General features: G+C 43.8%; 1 protein-coding gene across 1 annotated transcript in view; it reads right to left on the reverse strand.

Moving 5' to 3' along the window:
- Positions 1 to 5,456: 5,456 nt before the first annotated feature.
- LOC146074087 (serine/threonine-protein phosphatase 2A 55 kDa regulatory subunit B beta isoform) overlaps positions 5,457 to 24,274 on the reverse strand; it is a 394,778-nt gene continuing 375,960 nt past the window's right edge. Inside the window, exons 7-9 of the mRNA XM_083181821.1 lie at positions 13,260 to 13,429; positions 12,044 to 12,135; positions 5,457 to 6,136 (exon numbers count right to left, since the gene is read on the reverse strand). Coding sequence (XP_083037947.1) covers positions 5,857 to 6,136; positions 12,044 to 12,135; positions 13,260 to 13,429 — 542 coding nt within the window. The 3' untranslated portion in view covers positions 5,457 to 5,856. The remainder of the gene's footprint in view (positions 6,137 to 12,043; positions 12,136 to 13,259; positions 13,430 to 24,274) is intronic.

The following is a 24,274-nucleotide window of genomic DNA, read 5'->3' on the forward strand; positions in this document are numbered from 1 at the left end:
CCGGGTATTTGGCAGGGCGAGCAGTAATTTCCCTTGTCGCGTCTCTGTGTGAAAGGGTCTTGGTGAAATTCCTGGGTGTTATGCCCCGGGAATTACACACAAGTTTTTTGCAGGGTTTTTCCTGGGTAATACACGGGCGTACAGCAGTGTGAACAGCCTAGACATATGTTTTTCACACAAGATGGCAAAAAAACAAGCTCATTGGGGGATGTAATCAGGTGACATGTGACATCCATTAAATGCTGCACAGAGGAGAGCAGAGATGTCGCACTGGAGGGATGAGGAAGTGTTGGAGCTGCTTGCTATGAGAGGAGAAGAGATTAAAAAGCAAGTCACCAGGACAGTGAAGGACTCCACAGTTTATTACAACATTGCGAAAATCCTGTCTGCCCGTGGCATCATCAAAAGTGAATAAACTGAAAGCCCTGCGCAAGCAGTACAATAAGGTCCATGACCTAAATTTGGAGGAAGAGTGGTGGGGCCCCGTATGGACTGGCCATTTTATGACCAGTGCAATATGATCTTTGGGAACTCTTCATTGGCTAATCCCATTTCACTGTTCTCCTCCAGCACTTTTGCTGGCAGTGCAGCAAATGTGTGTGAAGATAATGCAGCAGCAGCAGCACCTATTGATCTGGAGGCCATAGATAGTGAAATGGATTCCTGCTCAGTCCAAGATGAAGTCCAGGAAACATCAGTTCACTCCCAGATTTCCACACTGGGTGAAGCTTCATCACCGCCGTCAGGGCAGCGACCACCATCAGCGTCTGGAACAGCGCACCGTGCTGAAGGTAGTAGTGCAGCCCGGGAAGCGACGCACTGAACCGAGAGTCCACGTCCGCAGTTACGCAGCAACAGTAAGTTTTTTAAATAAATTTCTACACACCTATATAATAACACAATCCACACTTTTTAAAAATACAAAATGTAGCAGCATGTAGCTATTGTGCAGGAGGGAAGCCTCAAGCACGTATAGGCCAAAACTGCTTTTTTATTTATGTTTTTTATCAAAATAACACCAACATGCATGTGTGTAGTAGGGATCGGATTCAGTCCTGTCAGCAACATTGCTAACAGGTCTGAATGAGAAGTCGGCCGCAATCGCCCCCTGACCAGCCTGAACCCGGTATGCAGTCCTTATGGTGGGTTCCTAGTGTATAAAACAATGCAATTTTGAAAGGTGCAAAAATATCAATATTATAGGCTGCTGTAATAATGTGTTATGTTTGTTCTTCCCATAGTATATAATGTTCCACAATGGAGGAAGCGGACCACAAAGAAGGAAGAAAAACACAAAGGCAATGACCCCTGTAATGATCGAACACCTGAAGGAAATGGATGAATCTATGCAAGCGCATGAAGATGCTCACCTCCAGCGATTTATGGACAATGAGCGTGAGCTACAGAACTCTTTTATTTCAGCGATTGTTGGTATGCATGAGCGTATAAATCGCGATAATCGAGAGACACAGATGGAGTTCCTTAATAGCCTTTTAAGTAGGAGGCTATGCACAGCCCCACCACGTAATTCTTTTGAGGGTAGTTATCCAATGTATAGTAGAGGGCAAACCAATTTTTTCCCCCAGCCCAAGGAAGTAGGGTGGCACACAGTGTTTCACAGCCTCCACCAATTGCACATAATTTCCCTGAGTACCCGGCTGGAACACAACACCATCCACCAATTCGTCCCCATGCCCCTGTGTACACGGCTGGAACAGCACACCCTCCACCAAATCCTTGTCAGGCCCCTGAGTATTCAGCTGGAACAGCACACCCCAAATCCTCGTCAGGCCCCTGAGTATTCAGCTGGAACAGCACACGCTCCACCAAATCCTCATCAGGCCCCTGAGTATTTAGCTGGAACAGTACACCCTCCACCAAATCCTCGTCAGGACCCTGAGTATTCAGCTGGAACAGCACACCCAGCAACTACTCGGCATGCCCCTGAGTATGCATCTGCTCCACATAGTGATGAGCAGCCTGCATCTGCCCAAAGCCTTTTCTACCCCTGTTACCAAGAGTTGTAAAACTGTTTAAGCTGGTTACAGTATTTTCTTTACATGTCTGTTCGGTCGGCCTGTACAGATGTAATTATTTAAAAGTGCTAAAGTTTTATATATTTTTTTATATTTTGATATAGTAATTGTTTATCTATATGTTCACACACAACAGTATGTTTTATAGTGAAAAGCACTTATTGTACATATGAATAAAATATGTACATAAAAACAGAAATGTCTTGTCATTATTATTATTTTATTAAATGGGGAAATAGCCATGATAAAATCTATGCAGTGTGCTGGGGAAAAAAAGGCCTCTTTAAAATGACATCATCTTTAGCCAGCCAATAACAGCTGCTTTTTAAAAAGCCAATCACAGCAATTTTTACAAATTTCCCAACAGCCAATAAAAGCTGCTATTACATTCCACTCACTTGTTGGCATGCAGACCAGGGGAAGCAGTGTGAAAGGGGCAGACACGGGAAATTCCCGGGCCTGAGGTGCAGTATGAAGGGGGTCTGTGAGCTGAGAAGCTCTGTGCCCTGCTAAAAATCCGGCAAGAAAAACCCGGGTTTTTGCAGGGGCGGCAATGAGAACATGGTATAAGTCTACTTATGTGACCACTTTATTTCACCCAAATGTACATTTCACATTTTGTAAACTGTCCTTTAACTGTGCTGTATTATATTAGAGGTTTACCTGAATACAGAGAAGGCTGGATAGGATAGGATGGGTAGCAGCAGACAACCAGTACAGAACCCACAAGCAGATAATGAGAATAGACACTCTCAGGTTATAAGCAAAAGTGTGAGCAATTCTACCCCAAAGAGAAACCAACCGCATTATGTATTTCATTTAATTTAGGTGATTTGCTAATGTGATCAAGGCCAAGTTGTAGGATAGTGTCATCCCTCTATGCCTCTAACTTAAGTTATCAGCACAGTCTTGGCAAGTGTCCATGCGTTGTGGTGCTACACAAGTAGTGTAGTGCCTGAAACCAAGCTGCAATCTGCGCACAATGTAACATGTACACATGTATTATGCATCGCTTTAGCAGAATGAAAGATATTTAACATAAGGATAATTAAATATTAAAAAGGCTGATTGCTGTCAGACAATATCAAAAAGCCAAGTCCCCGACATGGCAGGGGGACTATATTCAGTTGTGATCTACCCAGATATTTCTCACAGGATCAGATTTTATCACGGGCGTCTGGAATTTCTGGATGTTGTTTGTTATAAAACAAAATGAAAGCACTTTACTGCTATTGCTATGGCCATGGCAAAAGCGAGTAAAGTGTTGGATGCAAAGAGATTTCCCCAATCCAATATCTTCTTATTGCTTTGGTATAAGGGTGATTTAGAATTTACATTGAAGATGCCTCTGCTGCTTGTTATCTCATTGTGTGCTTTGTGGACAATAAACAAGACTGAATATAACAAACTTTATGCATCCAGCATTCTTTACTATCTGGATATTATTCCTGTTTTATTGCTAGCTATATATAATATACTAGAAAACATGCAGAATTCATGGCATAAATCATACAGGTTGAGTATCCCGTATCCGAGTATCCGTTATCCGAATTATTCCGAAAACCATACATTCCAGAAAGTGAATAAAAAATATTTTTTTTTGCTAAAAACTCACTGGGGACATTTGTAACAGCACTACTGGTGACATGATATGTAACTGGCACTATATATGTGCAAGAAAATGATTGCTTGGCATTCAAATTCAATATTGGAGATAGTACACAAATTTTGTTTCATGTTTTGAAACCTTGTTTATTGAACAAATAAAATATATTTGTGTGTATTTTATGTGGTAATAAAATATATTTGTGTGTATTTTATGTGTTTATACAGCATACATGCAAGATACTTCAAAATACATAATTGAAATATTAAAATATTCCGAAATACGGAATAATCCGTTATCCAAAATTCTCCTGGTCCCGAACATTTTGGATACGGGATACTCAACCTGTATAAGCATCAGCGTCTGTGAAAATAGGCATATACAAGCTTTTCTCCAGGAGCCTGGGAAACTTTGAATAAAATGCCTTTAAAGTGGCTGTAAATTCTGTTTATTGACTAATTGGTTGTAAGCCATAGAAGATTCAAATACCAGCAAAAATGTGTCACTATATATTGGAGTGGCTACTTTTTCTTTATTGACTGAAATGTAGTCTGGCCCAACTACTGTACTAAAAACATACATTCACCAGAAGCTATAGGACAATTACAACAAAACAGACGATGGTAGTGAATAGGATTCTACTCTGATACAGAACAAAGGGGCTGATGTCTCATGCAGTGGAGAGTGGGGCAGTGGACCAGTGAAGATGTTGCCTTCATCAATCAATCAGCTTCTACTGTATTTCTCATTGCATAGAATGTGCTTGATAAAGGCTACCCTCCAAGCTAATCAGTTGGTATGGGCATCTTCTCCACTGCTTGATATAACAACCCCTACAGTAACTGAGTCATAGAGAAGGTACCACTAATAATAAAACATTAGCCAAGTAGCTAAAGTTCCATGAAACCGTGTTTTCCAACCTCAGGCCTCAAGGCATGCAAATAATCCAGGCTTTATGGCAAGCTATACCATATGTACGTGAGCAAAGGTGACTTAATTAGTACCTTATTTCTTTTTATTTAACCCTGTGCTCAATCATTGACATCCTCAATACCTGGACGGTCAGTGTGCTTTGAGGACCGAAGTTGGGAAACACTGACATGGCCTATATGACTATGAAGTCGACTCTATGGTTTATTTAGATTGAAATAAAAGTGATGTTGACTGCAAAGCCAGTTGACGTAAAAAGGACTACATCGGCATCATTTGTATTATTTAGTGTTCATTCTAGCACCCGCTATATTTGAAAATCACTGTCTGCTCTGGTATTTCTAGCACAGGTCTGGTTTACATATCAGTGCTGATATACAGACCACACTGTGCTAGAAGCCCCACAGCAGACAGCGACACCCCAGGCAGGGAAGAGGAACTGCATGGGTTTTCAAATATGGCGGGTGCTAGAATGAACACTATTATAGATCTATCCCTTTAATTTCAATAAACACAGCCAAGCCCATTTCAGCAACACAGATGGAGCCCCTCTCTTCTTTGCCTAGTGCTCGCCAGAACATCCACGCTGGCGAGCGCTGGCGGAGAGGGACTCCATCAAACAGGGACGCGCGTCCCAGTTTCTTGGCGGCTGGACCCTGCCCGATTCAGGTAGGCGGTCAGGGTTGGGGGGGGGGGGGAAGACATGGTGGTGGGGCGCTCCGTCGCAATGGGGCACGAGAGCGTCTTATGCGCACATGCCCCCTGGCGACTGCAAAGACATGAGGGGCTCCATCTGTACGAGTCTGTCCGAAATGTCTTGTGTATGGGTGGTTGTGAACAAATCCACAGGCACATACAGGAGCGAAGGATAAAGAGAATTAATACATTTTTGTAATGATCATATTTTATTAAAAATTGAATTTGAATTCATTACCAATTAAAAAGTATTATTATAGATGCCCAACATTTCTATAATGCAGTTTAAACCCTTCATGCTACATGAGAGGCCATTAACACACTGCTATAGAGCATGTTTCAGAAACCTGTCGCAAGAAAGGTCGCCAACACAAAAAAATGAAACACACAGAAAAAATAAAAATAAGTCTGAATATCAGCAGTTTTAATTGTAATGGGGGGTCTGGTAAGCCTGTTTATTTCATCTATATCGTCTGAGGAAGAACTTGGAAAATGGAAATGAAAAACAAAAGTATTAGAAAACATGAAGAGATAGAAAAAAAAAAAAGACTTAAAAAACTCATGGTACCTAGATTTTGTATAAGTGTTCTAGTTAACCTTGTCCTGAAATATATACAGGTTATTTGTGGCTGCCACTGCTATGATGTTTTCCGACGGGTGCCAAGCAGTGTGGAGAATTTTTTTGCTAAAGTCCAGGCTGTCCACGCTTATCTCATCTTTTCTGCGTTTGCCCCCTACACAGACTTTGCGTGGCTTGAGAATCGCTCTAGGCTTGCTGTTCTCCCTGGAGGCTTCCAGTGTGACATCACGTTTCGTGTTGCGGTCAAACATTCTGAAGAAGTTGTTGTATGAGCCAGTCATGATGACACTGAAAGACAAAATATTCCATTGTTAGCAACAGTTCTGTGACCTTGTCAACATGCCCAGTGATCTGTGCAGTTAGTATGAAGATCTGTCACTAGGACTTCAGAAGAGCCACTCTACTTTTAGAAAAACCTTTGAGTGCCCATATCTCTGTGAGAGATGGTCAAAATATCAGCTAAAGGTGCCAGAATTGCTCACATTTGCTATATAAATTCAAATAAAAAAATGTTTAAAAATAAAGATTATATTTCCTTTATAAGGCAAAACATTACAGGTCATTATACCTATTTTGACTTATTCCCTTGGCACTCAAAGGGAAAATACAGTACAGAAAATGAAGAGGAATTTTTTTTATATAAACAGCATTCAAGGTAATTTTATTGTCAAATGATTGGGAGGGGGTGGGAGAGACAGAGGGTGGAGGGGGGGGGGAGTGGGGGGGGTACCTTTTACAATTTGTCTATATTAGACCGTAGATGTGAAAGGAAGTGCACCTTATTATGGTTTGGCATCACCTCATGGTATAAGAATGTATAAATTATGCTGGAACCTGATGCTTAAATTTGAGGCACAATTACCTTGGGGTAATATTATTTAATAATGGCTATACATTTACTATGGGTCATTCAGTTGTGGTGTTTGTGGCTTCATCAGGCGGCTCTTCCTCCCAGAGTGGTCCCCATCTTGCGGTTGGTGTTGGTCGTATAGTAGCTTGCAATTGAGCATCATACAATTCATAATTCATTGTGCGTGTTAGAAAAGTAACAAGGGAATCTAGCGAGGGTGTTGATTTGCTCAACCAATTTTTCATTATAAGCTTTTTTGCAGCTGTAACAGTCAACATCAAAAAGGGGATGAGTTTGGTATCGGTGTTTTGCAGATCCCACACCTCAAAGTTGGCAAAAAGTAGGGGGAACGGGTGTATGTGTATCTTTGTGTTTAGTATAGATGAGATATAATTGGTTACTTTGTGCCAGAACTTTTTTATTTTTCCACAGGACCAGACGTTGTGGAAGAAGGTGGCTGGAGATAATCCGCATTTTTTGCAAGCTCCTGACTCTTCAGGGACAAAGTGTTTCCTTTGAGCAGGAGATATATATGCTCTTTGCAGAATTTTCACGTGTGTTTCCTGCAATAGGGCAGACTTTAAAGTGCGTAAAGTGGAGTCATAATACTTGAAAAGGGTGTCGCATGACAGTAATAAAGGTATATCTCCAAGCCACTGTCTCCTCGTCTTTTCTGTAATCCTAGGGGCTAGTATAACTATGAGTTCTTTATAGAGAGTTTTAATTTTATAGCCTGGCCTTTCAAATCGAAGTACAAGTTGGTGAAGTGTATTCGTTTGTGAGATGATGTGAGACCTATCTGGGAGGGATGTTGCATAGTGTGATAGTTGAATAAGAGGGAATGTACTGAAGGGGGATAGAGTATATTGTAGTGTTAGTTGAGCTGACGTGAGTTGTGTGCCTCCGGGGTCAAACACTTGTGATACTAGCTTCAGGCCCCTGTTAAAGTGTTTGAAAACCGGGTTATCCATATCAGGGGTAAACATGGGGTTTCCCCAGATAGGTAACCATTTTGATGTGTGTGGGGGCGTTTTCAGGGATTTACAGGTGGCTTTCCATGCCAGGTTTGGGTCCTTAAATAGTAGGTGTTGGGCAATATGTTTTGGGATTTTGGGGGTCGGTGTATGAAGGAGAGCTCCTGGGGAGAAAGGGTAAAATAAGGCACAATCCAGTATACAACAAATTTACTAGATTCGAGAAGCCAATCCATAGCATATCTGGAATGGAGTGCTCTGGAGTATTGTGGCAGGGTGGGAAGACCCAGCCCGCCCACCGGTCTAGGTAACTGTAATTTTGCCATTGATATTCTTGGCCTCCCTGATTTCCAGATAGACTTGGTGCATGATTGCATAAATTGGTGGGTGTCTTGGGTAGTAAGTTTCAGGGGTAATAGTTGCAGCATGTATTGCAGTCTAGGTAGGATAATGGTTTTAACAACTTCTATTCTTCCTAGAAGGGATAGGGGGAGGTCACTCCAAGCCTCCATTGTTTGTTTAGCCTTTAGGATATTTGGGTGAATGTTTAGTTTGTACAGCATGTGGTGTGTGGGGGATTTGAATGCCTAAGTATTTAATGTGTGAGTGTTGAAATTTGATAGTGTTTAAGTCAGGGTTTAAGGTAAAGGAAGGCTTTTTTCAATTTAGCATAAGAAGCTCGGACTTTGTCACATTAACCCTATACCCTGAGAAACTGCCAAATTGCTTTATGATTTTCATGGCTATTGGTAAGGAGTGTTCAGGGTGTGACAGAAACAGCAGCATATCGTCTGCGAAGAGGGCTATTCTCTGATCGATACCTCTGATGTTAATTCCCTGATAAAGGGGTGAATCGCGTAGGGTCACTGCTAGGGGTTCCAATGCGAGGGCAAACAAGAGTGGTGACATGGGGCATCCTTGTCTCGTGCCTCGTAAGATTGGGAAGGGATCTGATATACTGCCATTTCACAAAATTCTGGACGAGGAGTCAACATAAAGTGTCCGGAGCCAGCCCACAAAAGTGTCTGGGAAGCTAAATTTCTCTAATGTGAGGAAGAGGTGGTCCCAGTGCACCATGTCGAAGGCCTTTTCGGCGTCTAGTGATAAGATTGCTGTTCGACATGGCACACTGGGAGTCACAGACAGCTGCAAGTACGCACCTGATATTTGTCACTGGCTGTCGCTCCATTACGAAGCCCGTCTGGTCTTTGTGCACCAGCATCCACGTCGGCGTGGAGTTGACTTTATACAGTGTGGCGAGCGTAGCGAGCCCGAAGCGCTGTGAGCGCAGCGAGCCCCGCGAGGGGACACGTAATGCCTGTGAAGTCATGCGCGTCCGCTCGCCACGCTTCGGGCTCGGTGTCTCGCTGCGCTTGCCACACTATATAAAATCGACTCCACGCCAACGTGGATAGTGGGGGTATGAAAAGGTCGGAGGATGCGTACAGCTGCCCCTCGCGGGCTCACTGCACTCGCCACGCTTCGGGATGGCGTTCATCGTGGGTGACATTAACAATAGGGGGGCATTTGACCCATCAAGGTGGGGATAAAATAAAAATTGGGGTCTAGGGGGCATTTAACATTGGGCCCAATGTAAAATCGGGTCTCAGGGACCATTTTACATTGGTTCCAATATAAAAAATCACGTTGATCGCATCACATGCGATTTGGTTGCATGCGATGCGATCAACGCGATTTTTTAGGACCCAATGGATACAATTTTAATCGCTGGCGCCGTACCGAAAATAGTACTGGCTGTGACCAGATTCATCTAGACAAACGATGCATTCGTTTTTCAACCAGCTGTGATTACTGTATGTATCACGGGAGAGAGAGAATGCCTCCAATAAATGCACCGGTAATTTGGAAGGCTTTTAGGTAAAATGCATACATTATGTGGTAAGGTGCAGATGTAATACCCCCAATTGCGCAATTCTCAGACACCAGGAACCCCAGCATGAAAGGGGTTAACCCGGCCTTAGGAAGAGGCGGGGACAGCCATTGAGTTGAGCGACAGGCCAGAGCCATACCCTCCAACTGTACCGATTTTGATGGTACAGTACCGTTTTTTAACACCTGTACCGACAAAATCAGTTTGTACCGAATGTACCGCTTTTCTGTAACTTACTCTGCACCGTGAAAAATCATTCCTCCTCCTGACTGTCAGTTCCTATGCCCCGCTCTGTGTGCTTGCTTTCCTGGTGCTCCGGCTCTCCCATCTCCCCCTCCGTTCCCATGAGTGCATTGTGCACTCAGGGGAAGGATGTCTCTCTGCCCTCACTGTCTGCGCATGCGCAGACTGAGAACTCAGGGCACGAACAATCTCTATGAGGGAGAGAGGGGTGCGGTGTCCACTGCTTGGCGCGCATGAGGGGGATGATCATCTCCACTGACACCTACACTGCGGTCGCCGTCTGGAGCCTATCACAGTTGAACAGTACAGAGTAGGTGACTCAGCCAGGCTGCACTAAATAATCACTCCAGCATCTTGTCGCACCTGTTAAACTTTGCCTGCAGCTCATGTCACATGGTGGCTTGGTGGGCTGCTGCCATATTAAATAAGCATATTTAATATACTTATTTATTAAATATACTTATTTAATATGCCAGCAGCCCACCAAGCAACTATGTGACATGAGCTGCATGATACTTGTAGTAGTTGGTGCACAGTATACATTCGGAAAGGGGACGTGGTTACACCCTTTTTGCCCATGACCATGCCTCTGTTCATGGCCACGCCCCCTTTCTGAATGTGTACCAATTTCTTAAATTCAAATGTTGGAGGGTATGCAGAGCTACATTAGATAGGCAGAGACACAGGAACAGGAAGTGGGCAGTGAGGACTGACATGTGTGAAGGAGGAAGCGTGTGTGAGGGGTGCAGAAGAAGAGAGAGAAGGAGCAGCAGGGCCCAACAGTACTAAAGAGCCAGGAGCACTAGCAGAACCCAGCAGAGCCAGCAGCCCAGACCCAGCAACAGCAGAACTCAGCAGCAGCAGGGCCCAACAGCACTACAGAGCCCAGCAGCAGCAGGACCCAACAGCACTACAGAGCCCAGCAGAGGCAGAAGCACTATAGACCCAAGCAGCACAGACCCAGCAACAGCAGCACTCAGCAGCAGCAGAGCCCAGCAGCGCTACAGAGCCCAGCAGCAGCAGTGCCCACCAGCACATCCCCAGCAGCAGCAACAGTGGTGCCTGATGCACTCCAGCCGCAGTGAGAGGAAGCAGCAGAGTCCATCTGCATGGCAGGTGCAGAACAATGACCCCAGCTCCACCAACCGTGAGTCTGCCCTTGAAGTATTGAATTTCTCAGTGCCTGTCCCAGTCAGGTATATTCCGCCCGAGCTCCCTGGCCACCTACTCATCCTCACTAAACCAGGACGACTGGAAACAATACACCCGGGTCTCCCAATTAGTCTTAAGGGTTAAAGTGACCCGGAATCCTCCACTTAAAGTTTAGTGACACTCTCCAGTATTGACTTTAGGGGAAACACCCCCCTTCCCACATGCTGACTTATGTTTTGTTTGTGCCATCCCTTACACCCCTGCTGAGCCTATCTGCATCGGAACAGAACCATTGCCGCCCACCGGGCCAGTGCTGCCCCAACGCACCATTGACAGGGAGGAATCATTGTTAAGGCCCCTCTCACTACTAAGGAAACATGAGCCACTATAAGGGCCCGGAGGCCTCCTAACCATACTGGGACGTTGACTGGCAGCCCATTAACTTAACCCTCCTAGTACACATGACCTCCTGTTGGGGTAACTGTTCAACTAAACTGTGATTACTCCCGTGTTCCCCAACCCGTGATCTAAGGATCTATTCCCTAGCAGCCTAATAAGAGAGTCGTCCGACTTACCTTAAGTAATTTGATTCTGAGATAATTAGTGTTACCGGTAGCATCTAGGCCTGTATTACACCTATTGCGGTGATAAACGTTTGTTTGTGCTAATGCTATAAAGTGTAAGGTACATTATAGCCTTACTGTGCGTTCAAGTGCGGTGTGCCGGAGTTTGGTAACGGTACTGTTGCGCCTCTAGCATTGGCTTGAAATATTCCTTAAGGGCCCAGTGGGGTCAAGAGTTGAGCAGCAGCGTTACAAACCGTCAGGCCTGTTATACCATTGTAATATTATTGTCGTGTGTACACCCTGCTTGGTGGTGAATTGTTGTGTATGTGTCACCTTTACTGCAATTGAAATCTGCACTTTGCCTGTTGCTGCGGAGAAAATAAAAGAAAGCATTCCGGTATATTTGTGGTCTGTCTTCCATCCGAAACACCTCTGTTCCCAGAGAACAAGAACCTACGTAGCCTGAACATGGTTACAACACATACATCATCATTGTGTATCATATATTGAGATCCTCACCTGTCTGAACCATTCCATACACATTCAAATTTGTCAAAAATGCAGTCATTTTCGTAAAGGGAGCAGAGCTTGCTGCGGAGATAATCATGGACCTGTAAGGTGGAGAGAGATGACATGGCTCCATCAGATCTGCAGAGAATATAGAGCGAGTGGGGTATAGCAGGTCGACAATGTCTACTAAACAGGTCGACAGGAGTTATTCACTTTTATTAAGTCAATGTCAAAAATCTGGGAACATGGACGGTTAGCGAAGCCGGTCAATTAGTGACCGGGTTCGCTAACCGGGATTGGACCGTTCCCAATCGGACTCTAAGTGGATGGTAAAGTATTAAAATGTCTGTAAAATCTTGTGAAAACACATTTCGACCTTTTCATGTGTTGACCATTGCCATACCGACCAGGTTATGTTGACCTATTGACTGTCAACTATAAATACAGTATAGTCTCAAATGTAAAAGGGTGTGAGATTTAGAAAATGAGAGATTTCGGGAGAGTTTTACCATTTTTTTTTAAAAGCAGCAATCAATTGGTTTCGCAGTGTAAATGAATGCCGCTTTAAAAAAAAAAATGAGAAAAATCTCCCATAATCTCTCACTTTCTGATTCTCTCACCTTGGTCCATGGTCAGTCTACCATTAAAAAAAGTCGGATTGGCGAGATGAGACGGGGAGGACTGCATCAGGTGAGCAGCAACGGTGGTGCTACTGCTGCTCACCCGGCGCAGTCCTCCCACTGCTCACCCGGGTGACGTCCACCCACTACTGCAGCTCAAGCTGTGCCGGGCTGGGTGAGCAGCAGCAGTCAATCCAGACAGTCGGATATAGCCCCGCAATTGAATAGGTATTGTCTGATCCACTCCAACAAATGTATGTCGGAATGGGTTAAAGTGGAGGGGAACGGGGTGGAATGGAGTTCCCCCTCCTCTAATAATGAGGTGGAACTAATTCAATCTCCACCTTGGTCCTGCACAGTAATTCTCACAGAAGAGCATTATAGTTTGCAGGTGGATGCCAAAAACCCTACCATTGACCCTGGATTTGTGAAATAGGGAAAGAGGAGAAATTAGGTGGTCGAGAGCAATAAGTTCCACCACATCTCCAGGACCACTTTAAGCCATTGTCGGAATAGATCCCACTTTAATTAAATATACTGTACCCTTATGGGTTTTTCAGATTAGTGCCTCACTCATGGTATCACCGCTGCACAAGGTCTATTACCTGATATGTCTCAATTGGCCGGTTCTCCATATTGAGGTCCCAAACTTTGACGGTAAGGTAGTCTCTGGTCATGATATACCGCCCACTGTGATTAAACTTAACATCTGAGATGGAAGAGATGATCTCGGAGAAAAACGACCTGTTGCTGGGATCCTCTGGTTCTTCAAATACTAAAATAAAGACATTTTATGTTACAGGCAATCAACCCTAAATGCAACAGAATAATTTAGTAACTACTTAAATTATTTCTATTGCACAGCACTTTACATGATCCAGTAAGAATACAGCATGTCTGAAAAATAAATTAAATTTTTCAGACATGCTGTGCAAACATTAGAACAATACAGGAATCACAGAACTTAGCATTACAACAGAAAAACTAAAACAGAGCACAGGTAACAATTAGTAGCACAATTCTCAGTACATTATGCAGCTGAGATGTAAGGGAGTAAAGGAGTTATCTGTTTACTACTAGGGGCAGTGAATGATTATGAGTAAGAGGAGTATTTCTTCATGTGTCTCTGAATGTCTTTCTGCCATTTCATCTTGGATGTCATCTCACCACCTCAAACTCAACATTTCCAAAACAGAATTAATTATATTGCCACCAGCCAAGAGTAGTTACCAACCTGATATCTCTATCACTGTTGTTAACACAACTATTAATCCTACTCCACAAGCTCGCTGCCTAGGGGTCATCCTTGACTCTGAACTGTCTTCAAACACTAAATTCCTCACATTCAATCTGTCTCTAAATCATGTTACATGCATCTAAAAAACATATCCAAAATTCATCCATATCTTCCACAAGACACTGCAACAACTCTAATCCATGCACTCATTAGATCACGCATTGACTATTGCAATAGCCTCTTTACCTAAGAAAAGACTGTCACCACTACAATCCATTTTGAATGTAGCTGCGAGGCTGATCTTCCTGGCTAGATGTTCATCGTCTGCTGATCTGCTCTGTCAGTCGCTCCATTGGTTGCCTGTATATTACCGCATTCAATAAAAAAAAATTCTGTATGTCACCACACTACCGTCCTATGTACGTGACACAATGGATGTCTTAAATAAAATTCATGGAATCACTCTCAATGCGGACGCCTGGTTGGTTACGTGCGATGTAGAGAGCCTGTATACCAGCATCATCCACAAGCATGGATCGTGACACCCCTCCTAATGAATTCCTAATTAAACTTCTGTGGTTTGTCCTATCAAAAAATTACTTCGTATGTGAAGACAGATTCTACCTCCAGGTGCAGGGGACCGCTATGGGGAGCACGTGTGCCCCTACGTACGCAAACCTGTACCTGGGGTGGTGGGAACGGGAGTGTGTTTTTATTGAAGATCATGAGATCTATACCGAACACATACTACTGTGGTTACGCTACATCGACGATCTGTTGATAGTGTGGGAGGGAGACATCGGTCTCTTTACAGAATTCATGAGGAAACTCAATGACAACCAGCTGAACCTCAAACTCACCTTCCACACCAGCCAGAAAGAGGTGGAATACCTGGACCTCCGCATAAGCATCGAAAGGGATGGATCTATAACCACAGATATCTTTCGAAAAGACACGGCCACTAACTCCCTACTACATAGTAGCAGTGCGCACTTCCCCCTGTCATCAAGGGACTCCCAAAAGGGGAATATTTGAGAACCAAGCGCAACTGCTCGGGACAAACCACCTATGAGAAAAGGGCTGATCAACTTGACAGCAGACTTACCCACAGAGGGTATAGTAAGAGGGCCATCCGTAAAGCCAGAAAAGAAGTGTGCAAGTACAACAGAGAACAGCTTCTGGTACCTGGCAGAAAGAAAGATGACCAACCTGAAAAGATAAGATTTATCGGAACACTCTGCCGTGAGTGGCAAGAAGTCCAGAGTCTTCTAAATCGACATCTTCACATACTCAAAACCGATAAAGATTTGGAAAAGGTTTTAGGGGATAGAGTAGACATCAGTTGGAGGCGTAGTGACAACCTCAGGGACATACTGGTCCACAGCCACCTTGAAAAAGAAACCCTAAATACTATTTCCAAAAATGGCTCTTATAAATGTGGCACCTGTAAAATGTGCTCCCTGATGATTCCGTGTCATGTGTACACTGACAGATATGGGAAGGTGTGGAATATAGGCCAATACATCACCTGTGACACCGCAGGGGTCATCTATAATTTGGAATGCCCCTGCGGGAAGCACTACATTGGCAAAACCCGCCGACCACTGAAGAAGAGACTCTCGGAACACCATCTCAATATCAGAAATGCCTCCAGGGACAGATCCCTATTCAAGGCCCTAACACCAGTTGCCAGGCATTTCCTGAAACATCATGGGAGTAATCCCAATGGTTTAAAAGCCTTTGGAATGATGAAGATTGTAATGGGAATAAGGAGAGGAGACTGGGATCGAGAGCTCTTAAAACAAGAGACTCAACTCATTTTTCTAATGGGCACCATGTCCCCAAGGGGACTAAATGAAAAGAACAACTTCATGGTTTTCCTATAGGTCTCTCTCCTTTTACAAATTCCCTCCATCCACTACCTGTTGAACTCCTGTTCATATTCTTTATATTCTTTACAATTTTCTATACATATATATACACTTTCTCTAAAAATTGTATGTGTTCTGGCTCTTATTGTGCGGTCCAGAATACTGTTAACATTGTCTAGTCTCCTTCGTAGTGTATTATCCACTACCAATTCTTTTGCACAAGACAGAAAGCCTATCTTAGGGATGATTATTTGTCATATTATAACATGTTCATTACGACTCTGTGATCCAAAGTAGCCCAATATGAATCCCACAGAGAAATAACAGGTGCACACCACCACAGGGTGACTATACATACACTATGGCATATTATATTATATATCTTTTTCTGGAGTCCTAATTCTTTGAAGTCTCTGGTTTTATCACACCAAAACTTTCTTTGTCTTATATGACATCATCTTTGCACGGCACCCCAACAAGGGGAATTATTCCCCCAGAAGGTCATATCAATATCTCTCTATATGACACCATATGTGTACTCAAAGCACCAGGTGGGGAACCATTCCCCATGGACACATCAATATTTATCCACATGACACTTATATACTTACCTACAGCACCAGGACAGTTTACACGAGTGGTTATTTTGTTTTGTTTGGGCCCACCTCCACACCTTATTTATGATCACCCCCTCTTGGAATTTTTGCTGTAACCCTTTCCACTTCAATTCATCACATACAACCATGCCAGAAGCCTGATAGCTCTCGGCATCATCATCACGATTCTGCAGTATCCTATCACTATGACCAATCACTTCCTAATAACCCAGTGGTACACACACACATACCCAGATGCATATACCCCAACGGAGGCTTTCTGAAGAACAACTACTCTCACCCTTTTTTTTTTATTATAAAGACACCCCAATTGATCTACCTGGTACCCAGGATGGAATGAACAATACAAACTTATATGAGATCTCCCACAATAGAGCCTGTGGATGACATCAATTCAAAATGATGCCATCATCAGATACACATATATCGGAAGAGATCTCCAACAATAGAGCCTGTGAATGACATCAATTCAAAATGATGCCATTATCAGATACCTATATATCTGAAGATAACGTACAAACATCAAGCATGTCTCTTATTATCAAAACTCCATTGTTTACTATATACCTTGTATTACATTTCTCTTCTGTCATTTTTGTATCCATTTAGCGCAGCTGCCTGAAATAAATATCGGATGTATAGCACACGTCTTGCTATCCCGGTGTATACAACTTATTTTCCTCCGTTAATTTATTTATTTATTGTGAGACAACTAATCCGTGTAAGAATTTGATAATCGCACACTGATCGGCTGCTGAGTAGATAGAAAAATATGGTGTAAGAAAAAAACACCCCTGTCAGGGAATATATAAGGTCCCACTCAGCGGAGTACAGAAGTGAGATAATGCCAGTATGATGGTATCAAATACCCATATAGCTAGGGATACTTCACCAATAATGAACATGTCTTTATTATTGAAACTGTTCTGATCTTTCTCAACACAGTTGCAGGACACAAACATCAGCTCAGCAAGGCATAGATTCTTGTTTTGATGTACATTTTCTCTTCTTGAGCAATAAATTTGTGGCAATAGACCCATGTTTGAATTCCATGTTTGCCCAATCTCTTGCCAAATCATAGTGTGTATGCTACCTGGGGAATAAATCCAACCAGTACAGTGTGAGTCACCACACCCACACCCACACCTTCAGGGTGAGTGATCTATGAATGGACATGTGAACACACCCACCTGCAACACCTTGTCTGAATAAACAATCAGATAGCAGGTATATAATGAGCTTCCGGAGGCTTACCAGGTTGGTCCTGATGAAGCTCTGTTTGCGAAGTGTACACTGACCGAATGTCAGTGTGTGACTCCCTCTTCCCTTCCCCAATGAATATTGTATTTTGATTGTGTACTAGTGCTGAAGTTGAACTGAGCGAACGCCAGTCTCCACTGGGCTTGCTCTCATGCTCCAAAGCCGCACGGTGTGTAACGTCTACACTGTAGCAGATAATACTCCTTAGCAGACGGGGGACAGACGGCGCTGTATCAGACACGCCGCCGCCTGCCTAACTCTGCCCGACTTGGCTGTCACTGACAGCGCGTGCACTTGAAGAGCAGACGGTAAGACGGACGGCGTTGTATGAGACTCGCCGCCGCCCGACTGACTCTGTTTCCTAAACCGCAAGTTCAAATAGCGTGTGATACTCTAAGGCAGACAGGGGATAGACGGCACTGAATTTTACATGCCGCAGCCCGCCTAGCCCTATACAACTAAGCCGCTACTGATTAATCTTGCCTTGTAACAGCAGTGTGGCACTAGAGGAGAAGTGGCAGTTCTCACTAGTTGCCGCCTACTGTACAGGCATCAAGCCCTCAGTTAAATTGACTGTGGATGCTCTGGTAAAAATATACATTCACACTACGGGTTTATTTAACCCTTGAGTAACCTATCAGTTATCAGCCACGCCATTCCAGCCATCCCTTCCTCAGGCAGAGGCAGCGACGCAGATAGTGGCAGATCTGCACAGTCGCTTACCCTGTGGGGAATACACCACACTGTAATAAGGGCACTATATAGCTATTCAGCTCCTTCTAGAGCCTCAGGCAGCCTGCTATACTAGCCATATGTACACACATCAACTTACTAACAGACATTAAAGTGAAGCATTAGCATTATATACGTCGCATTGCCGACTGCCTGTCTACATTACCTTTTCAAGGAATCACACATAACCACGAGAGGGGATTCCAAGGGAATTGGGCCACACTGAATGAGGATAAATTCCTTATCCTCTTTTAAAACACTGTCTGTGTTATATGTTTCACTGTTTGTCAATATTTTGCCTCTTTGTCTTTTAATAAAATCCAATAAAGGTTACATTTTATGTTTACAATTGTACTTTTGAGGTGCACCACATAGAAGACATTCTTCTCTGTTTCCTGTTTGAAAAAATAATTCTACTTACATACAAAGCCATTTCTCTAACTACACTGACTTATATCTCTTCGCTTTTCTCAAAATATATCTCCACCAGACCTCTCCGCTCGGCACAAGATTTGCGTCTCTCATCCACACTCATTACTCGCTCTCACTGAATGTCCTTCCATGCACATTAGGACTCTCCTCTAGCCTCCAAACTTTCAAGAACTCCCTGAAAACTCACCTCTTCAGGCAAGCTTATCATACTCAGGACCCCCCCACACAACCTGCAGTAGCATTCATATCTAATTGCTTCCCATCAGGACTGTCTTGTAATCTGATGGGAATGCCATGCTATGGAATTCTATCCTTATGTATCCCTCCAAGCTTGTGAGCAAGGCCCTCCTACCTCTATGTACTGTAGATTTGTTTCTACCCAGTTTGTTTAATCACTGTTGTTTTCAATTATAAAGCACAACGGAATATGCTGCGCTATATAAGAAACTGTAAATAAATAAATAAATAGAATAGAAAATCGAATAGGTATCAAATGGTTTTTCTACATGATGCAGATTCAATCCCAATGCGCACTCCCGTATAGTGTAAATTGAATAGAAAAATAGTCTTGTCAAGAATATATAGTACAGATCTGTACTATATAGTCAAATCGAATGCATTTTGCGTACCATTCGATTCGAATCACAAGCAAAATCCCACCATGTGTACTAGGGATGTGCACCGGCCACTTTTCGCGTTTTGGGTTCTGATTACCTTCAGGTTTTGGGTTCTAATAGATTTTGCCAAAACACCCCATAAATGTTTTGGGTTATGATTTTTTTTTTTTTTTTAAAGCATAAAAACTTCTAAAATCGCAGAATTATTGTGTTTTTTTGCTCCTACGCTATTATTAACATCAATAACATTCATTTCCAGTCTATTCTGAACACCTCACATTATTGTTTTTAGGGCAAAAGGTTGCACTGAGGTAGCTGTATAACTATGCTAAGCCACACAAGTGTGCGGCACAAACATGTGGCTCATCTAGGAGTGGCACTGCAGCGACAGACAGGGTGGCAGTTTGAAAAACTAGGCCCCAAAAAGACTCCTATCTGGCTTGATTGGGTTTACCACTAGCCGAGGATCAGTGGGTGATTGGTGCAGCAGAGTTGGTCTGTGAATGTGCTCTGTATCTGTTTTTATCAGTTTAATATCTAATAAGACAATTAGCGGGAAGATCCCGCTAATTAAAGACCTGTTCGTTTAAAATCAATTGTGGGTAAACTATTTGAAGGATTTTTAAGGGATGGTATCCAGGAATATTTAGACCATCACCGTCTACTCAGTACTAACCAATATGGGTGTGTGAAAAATCGTTCATGCCAAACTAATCTACTAGGGTTCTATAAAGAGGTTAGCAAAAACCTCGATAATGGAAATGCTGTAGATGTGATTTTCCTATATTTCGCTAAAGCATTTGATACTGTCCCACATAAGAGATCGATTAATAAAATGGAGAACCTAGGATTGGGTGAAAATATCTGCAGATGGGTAGGGAATTGGCTATGTAATAGAGAACAAAGAGTGGTTGTGAATGGTGCCGTATCAGATACGATACCGGTACTAAGTGGAGTGCCCCAGGGTTCGGTTTTGGGGCCCATTTTGTTTAACATTTTTATTAACGATATTGGGATAGGGTTACTCAGCAATGTATCCATTTTTGCGGACGATACAAAACTTAGCAAAGTCATCAAATCATCAGAAGATGTCACCATGCTTCAAAATGATCTTGCAATTCTAGATGAGTGGGCAAAAAAATGGAAGATGAGGTTCAATGTAGATAAATCTAAGGTTATGCACCTTGGGAGACACAACCAGTGTGCAAGTTACAACCTTAGCGGAGAGGAACTGGGTAATTCCATACTTGAAAAGGATCTAGGAGTCCAAATAGACAGCAAACTGGGATGTAGTGCCCATTGTAATGTAGCTACAAAAAAGGCCAACAAAATTCTGGCATGTATTAAGAGGGGAATGGAAACTAGGGACTCAAGGGTAATTATGCCACTGTATAAAGCATTGGTGAGACCTCACCTCGAGTACGGAGTGCAGTTCTGGGCCCCACACTATAAAAAGGACATCATAGAATTAGAAAAAGTCCAAAGGCGAGCAACAAAGCTTATTAGGGGAATGGAGAATTTAAGCTACGGGGAGAGATTAAGCAATTTGGGACTATTTACATTGGAAAAGAGACGTTTAAGGGGGGACATGCTCAACATGTACAAGTATATCAAGGGCCACTATAAGGAACTGTCACACACCCTCTTTTCTTCTAGAAAGGAATCTAGGACACGAGGGCATAAGTATAGATTAGAAGAAAAAAGATTTCATTCAGCTAGTAGAAAGAATTTCTTTACGGTCAGAACAATCAAACTCAGGAACTCTCTTCCCAGAGAGGTGGTAACATCTGGCTCATTAAATGCATTCAAGGCAAAGTTGGACAAACATTTACTGGAGAAAAACATCCATGGGTACAAATAAGAAATATAATCTGTCTGTAAAATATCAGAACCTACCAAATCAGCAATGGATATCTATACCAGGTTGAACTAGATGGACACAAGTCTTTTTTCAGCCTTACCTACTATGTAACTATGTAAGACCACTATCTGGCTTGATTGTGTTGTTTACCACCAGCTGAGAAGCAGTGGGTAATTCGGCAGCATTCTGCAAGCAGTGGCAGAAACGCTCCTGTCACTTAGGCCGTCTTCTGACAGCATCTGGTTGAGTGATGCAGGGTGAGAGCGGCATCAACGGACTCCCAGAATAATGCAGGGTGAGAGCGGCATCAACGGACTCCCAGAATAATGCAGGGTGAGAGCGGCAGTGGCGGACTCCAGGAATAATGAAGGGTGAGAGCGGCAGTGGCGGACTCCCAGAATAATGCAGGGTGAGAGCGGCAGTGGCGGACCCCTAGAATAATGCAGGGTGAGAGCGACAGTGGCGGACTCCCAGAATAATGCAGGGTGAGAGCGGCAGTGGCGGACTCCAAGAATAATACAGGGTGAGAGCGACAGTGGCGGACTCCCAGAATAATGCAGGGTGAGAGCGACAGTGGCGGACTCCCAGAATATTGCAGGATGAGAGCGACAGTGGCAGACTCCCAGAATAATGCAGGGTGAGAACGACATAGACAGACTCCCAGAATAATATACGGAATACCATCTGCTTTACCGTGTCTGTGACACAGTCTGTGATTAAGGTACAGTGCCTACATTAACGACACTGCAGAATGGCTTCCCGGAGAGACCTGTAACACCCCTCTGAGCACAGGCGACCAGCCGAGGAGCAGTGGGCTATTGATGCAGCAATTAATTACTCTCATTAATGGAATGCAAACAGTTGTATGCTTTGAAAAGAAAAGTCCCACATATGAAGGACTCTCAGCAGTAGGATTAATGAATGGTGATGCAAGATGGAATTGTCCTTGGGCCCTTCCACCCACCCTTATGTTGCGAAAATAGGACATGCACACTTTAACAAACCAAACATTTAAGCGACAGGGCCTATAAAACTGTGGCTGAAATGATTGGTTTGTTTGGACCCCACACAAAAAAAACAATTCATAATATCTCCGCCTCCTCTGATTCCTCACCCCTTTCAGTGTGTACTACCTCGACCTTACAGATCAATTTGTCCCCGCTGGAGTCCACAATCACAGGTCCCGTTATAATCTCTGGAGGCAATTCCTGGTCTTCATTGAATAATTGATAATTCATTTTTATAAACATCATCGGTACTTGTGTAATATCTGGGCGCCCGATTTTGTGATTGTATGCCTTAACTTAAGGCAAAATCGCATGCGATGCGATCAACGCGATTTTCCATAGGATTCAATGTTAAAAGGGTCCATTTCCCCACTATCCAAGTGGGCATAGAGTTGATTTTATATAGCGTGGCGAGCGGATTACTTAAAATGTATTCTGCTGCGCTTGCCAGGCTTCGGGCTCGGTGGCTCGCCACGCTATATAAATTCAACTCTATGACCACTTGGATAGTGGGGAAATGAACAGGACCCTTTTAACATTGAATCCTATGGAAAATCGCGTCGATCGCATCGCATGCGATTTGGTCGCGATGCAATGCGATCATAAAATCGGGCGCCCAGTTATTACAAAAGTACCACATCTTCTCCACATTTTGCGGAAGCAACCTCCTTCGCCGCTCACTGACCAGGTTCCCCGCTGCACTAAAAACTCTTTCGGATTACTCACTGGAGGGGGACAACTCAGGTAAAATAGAGTCAGTTTGTACAGGTAAGGACTGTCTGACATGTCTACTTGGATGCGGTCACCAAAGTAATCCTCCACCATTTTTTCAATGGTGACCGCATCCAATGCACCGACAGTAGACATGTCAGCAATATTTGCCAGGTCCTTTAGTCCGGACCAGATGTCCAAACTCCCTCCTGCCTGCCCTGCATCCCCGCCAGCGGGTTGTGTGGGAAATCGCAGCTGTTTCCTCGCAGACACAGGTGTGGGAGAAAATGAAGGAGGAGCTGGGGCCTTGTTATGGTCCCCTTCAGAAGACAATCTCCTGACCAGCAGGTCTTTGCACCTTTGTAGATTTGTGTCCGCTGGAAACAGAGACACAACATACGCTTCAAACCGAGGATCGAGCACGGTGGCCAGATTTATTGTGTGGGTAAAACATGGCACGTGCTGGAAATTGCCCATGTTTAATGCCCGCACAATGTTACTGGCGTTGTCCGACACCACAAATTCCCAGGAGAGTCTAAGGGGGGTAAGCCACTTGTAGAGGATTTCCCTCAGTTTCTCTGAGGTTGTCGGCGTTGTGCCTCTTCCTGAAACCGGTGATACACAGTATAGCCTGCCTTAGAAGGAGCTGGTGTTCAGGAGATGCTGCTGCGGAAGATGATGCATCTACCCAGTGGACTGTCACATTCATATAGTCCTTAGTTTGCCCTGATCCACTTGTCCACATGTCCGTAGTTAAGTGGACAGTGGGTACAGCTGCATTTTTCAGGGCACTGAGGACACTTTTTCTGACGTCCCTGTACATCGCGGTATCGCCTGCCTAGTGAAGTGAAATCTAGATGGGATTTGGTGCCGGGGACACAATAACTCCATCAACCATCTAAATCCCACTCCACTGATGGCGGACACTGGATGCACATCTAACTCTAACATAGCTGTCAAGGCCGCAGTTATCCGCTTTGCCGTAGGATGACCGCTGTCGTATTTCGTCCTAATGGTAAACGACTGTTGGACGGTCAATTGCTTAGTGAAAGACCTAGCGGTCTTACAACTTCCTCTCTGGGATGACGACCGACTCCCAATAGCAGCAGCGGCAGTAGCAGGCGTAGCACTGCAGGATCCTCCGGAGGAATCTCGGATAGAAGGGGAGTCACTCATGCTGGTGACCTGGCCTGCAAGACTCCCCCCGATCCGGATCGAGGAGGAAATTGACGAGGAGGGAGTTGATGGTGTGCTTTTCAGGTGCTTGGCTCCAAC

Source organism: Crinia signifera, chromosome 4 (assembly GCF_055691185.1).
Source record: "Crinia signifera chromosome 4, ASM5569118v1, whole genome shotgun sequence".
Classification (NCBI taxonomy): domain Eukaryota; kingdom Metazoa; phylum Chordata; class Amphibia; order Anura; family Myobatrachidae; genus Crinia; species Crinia signifera.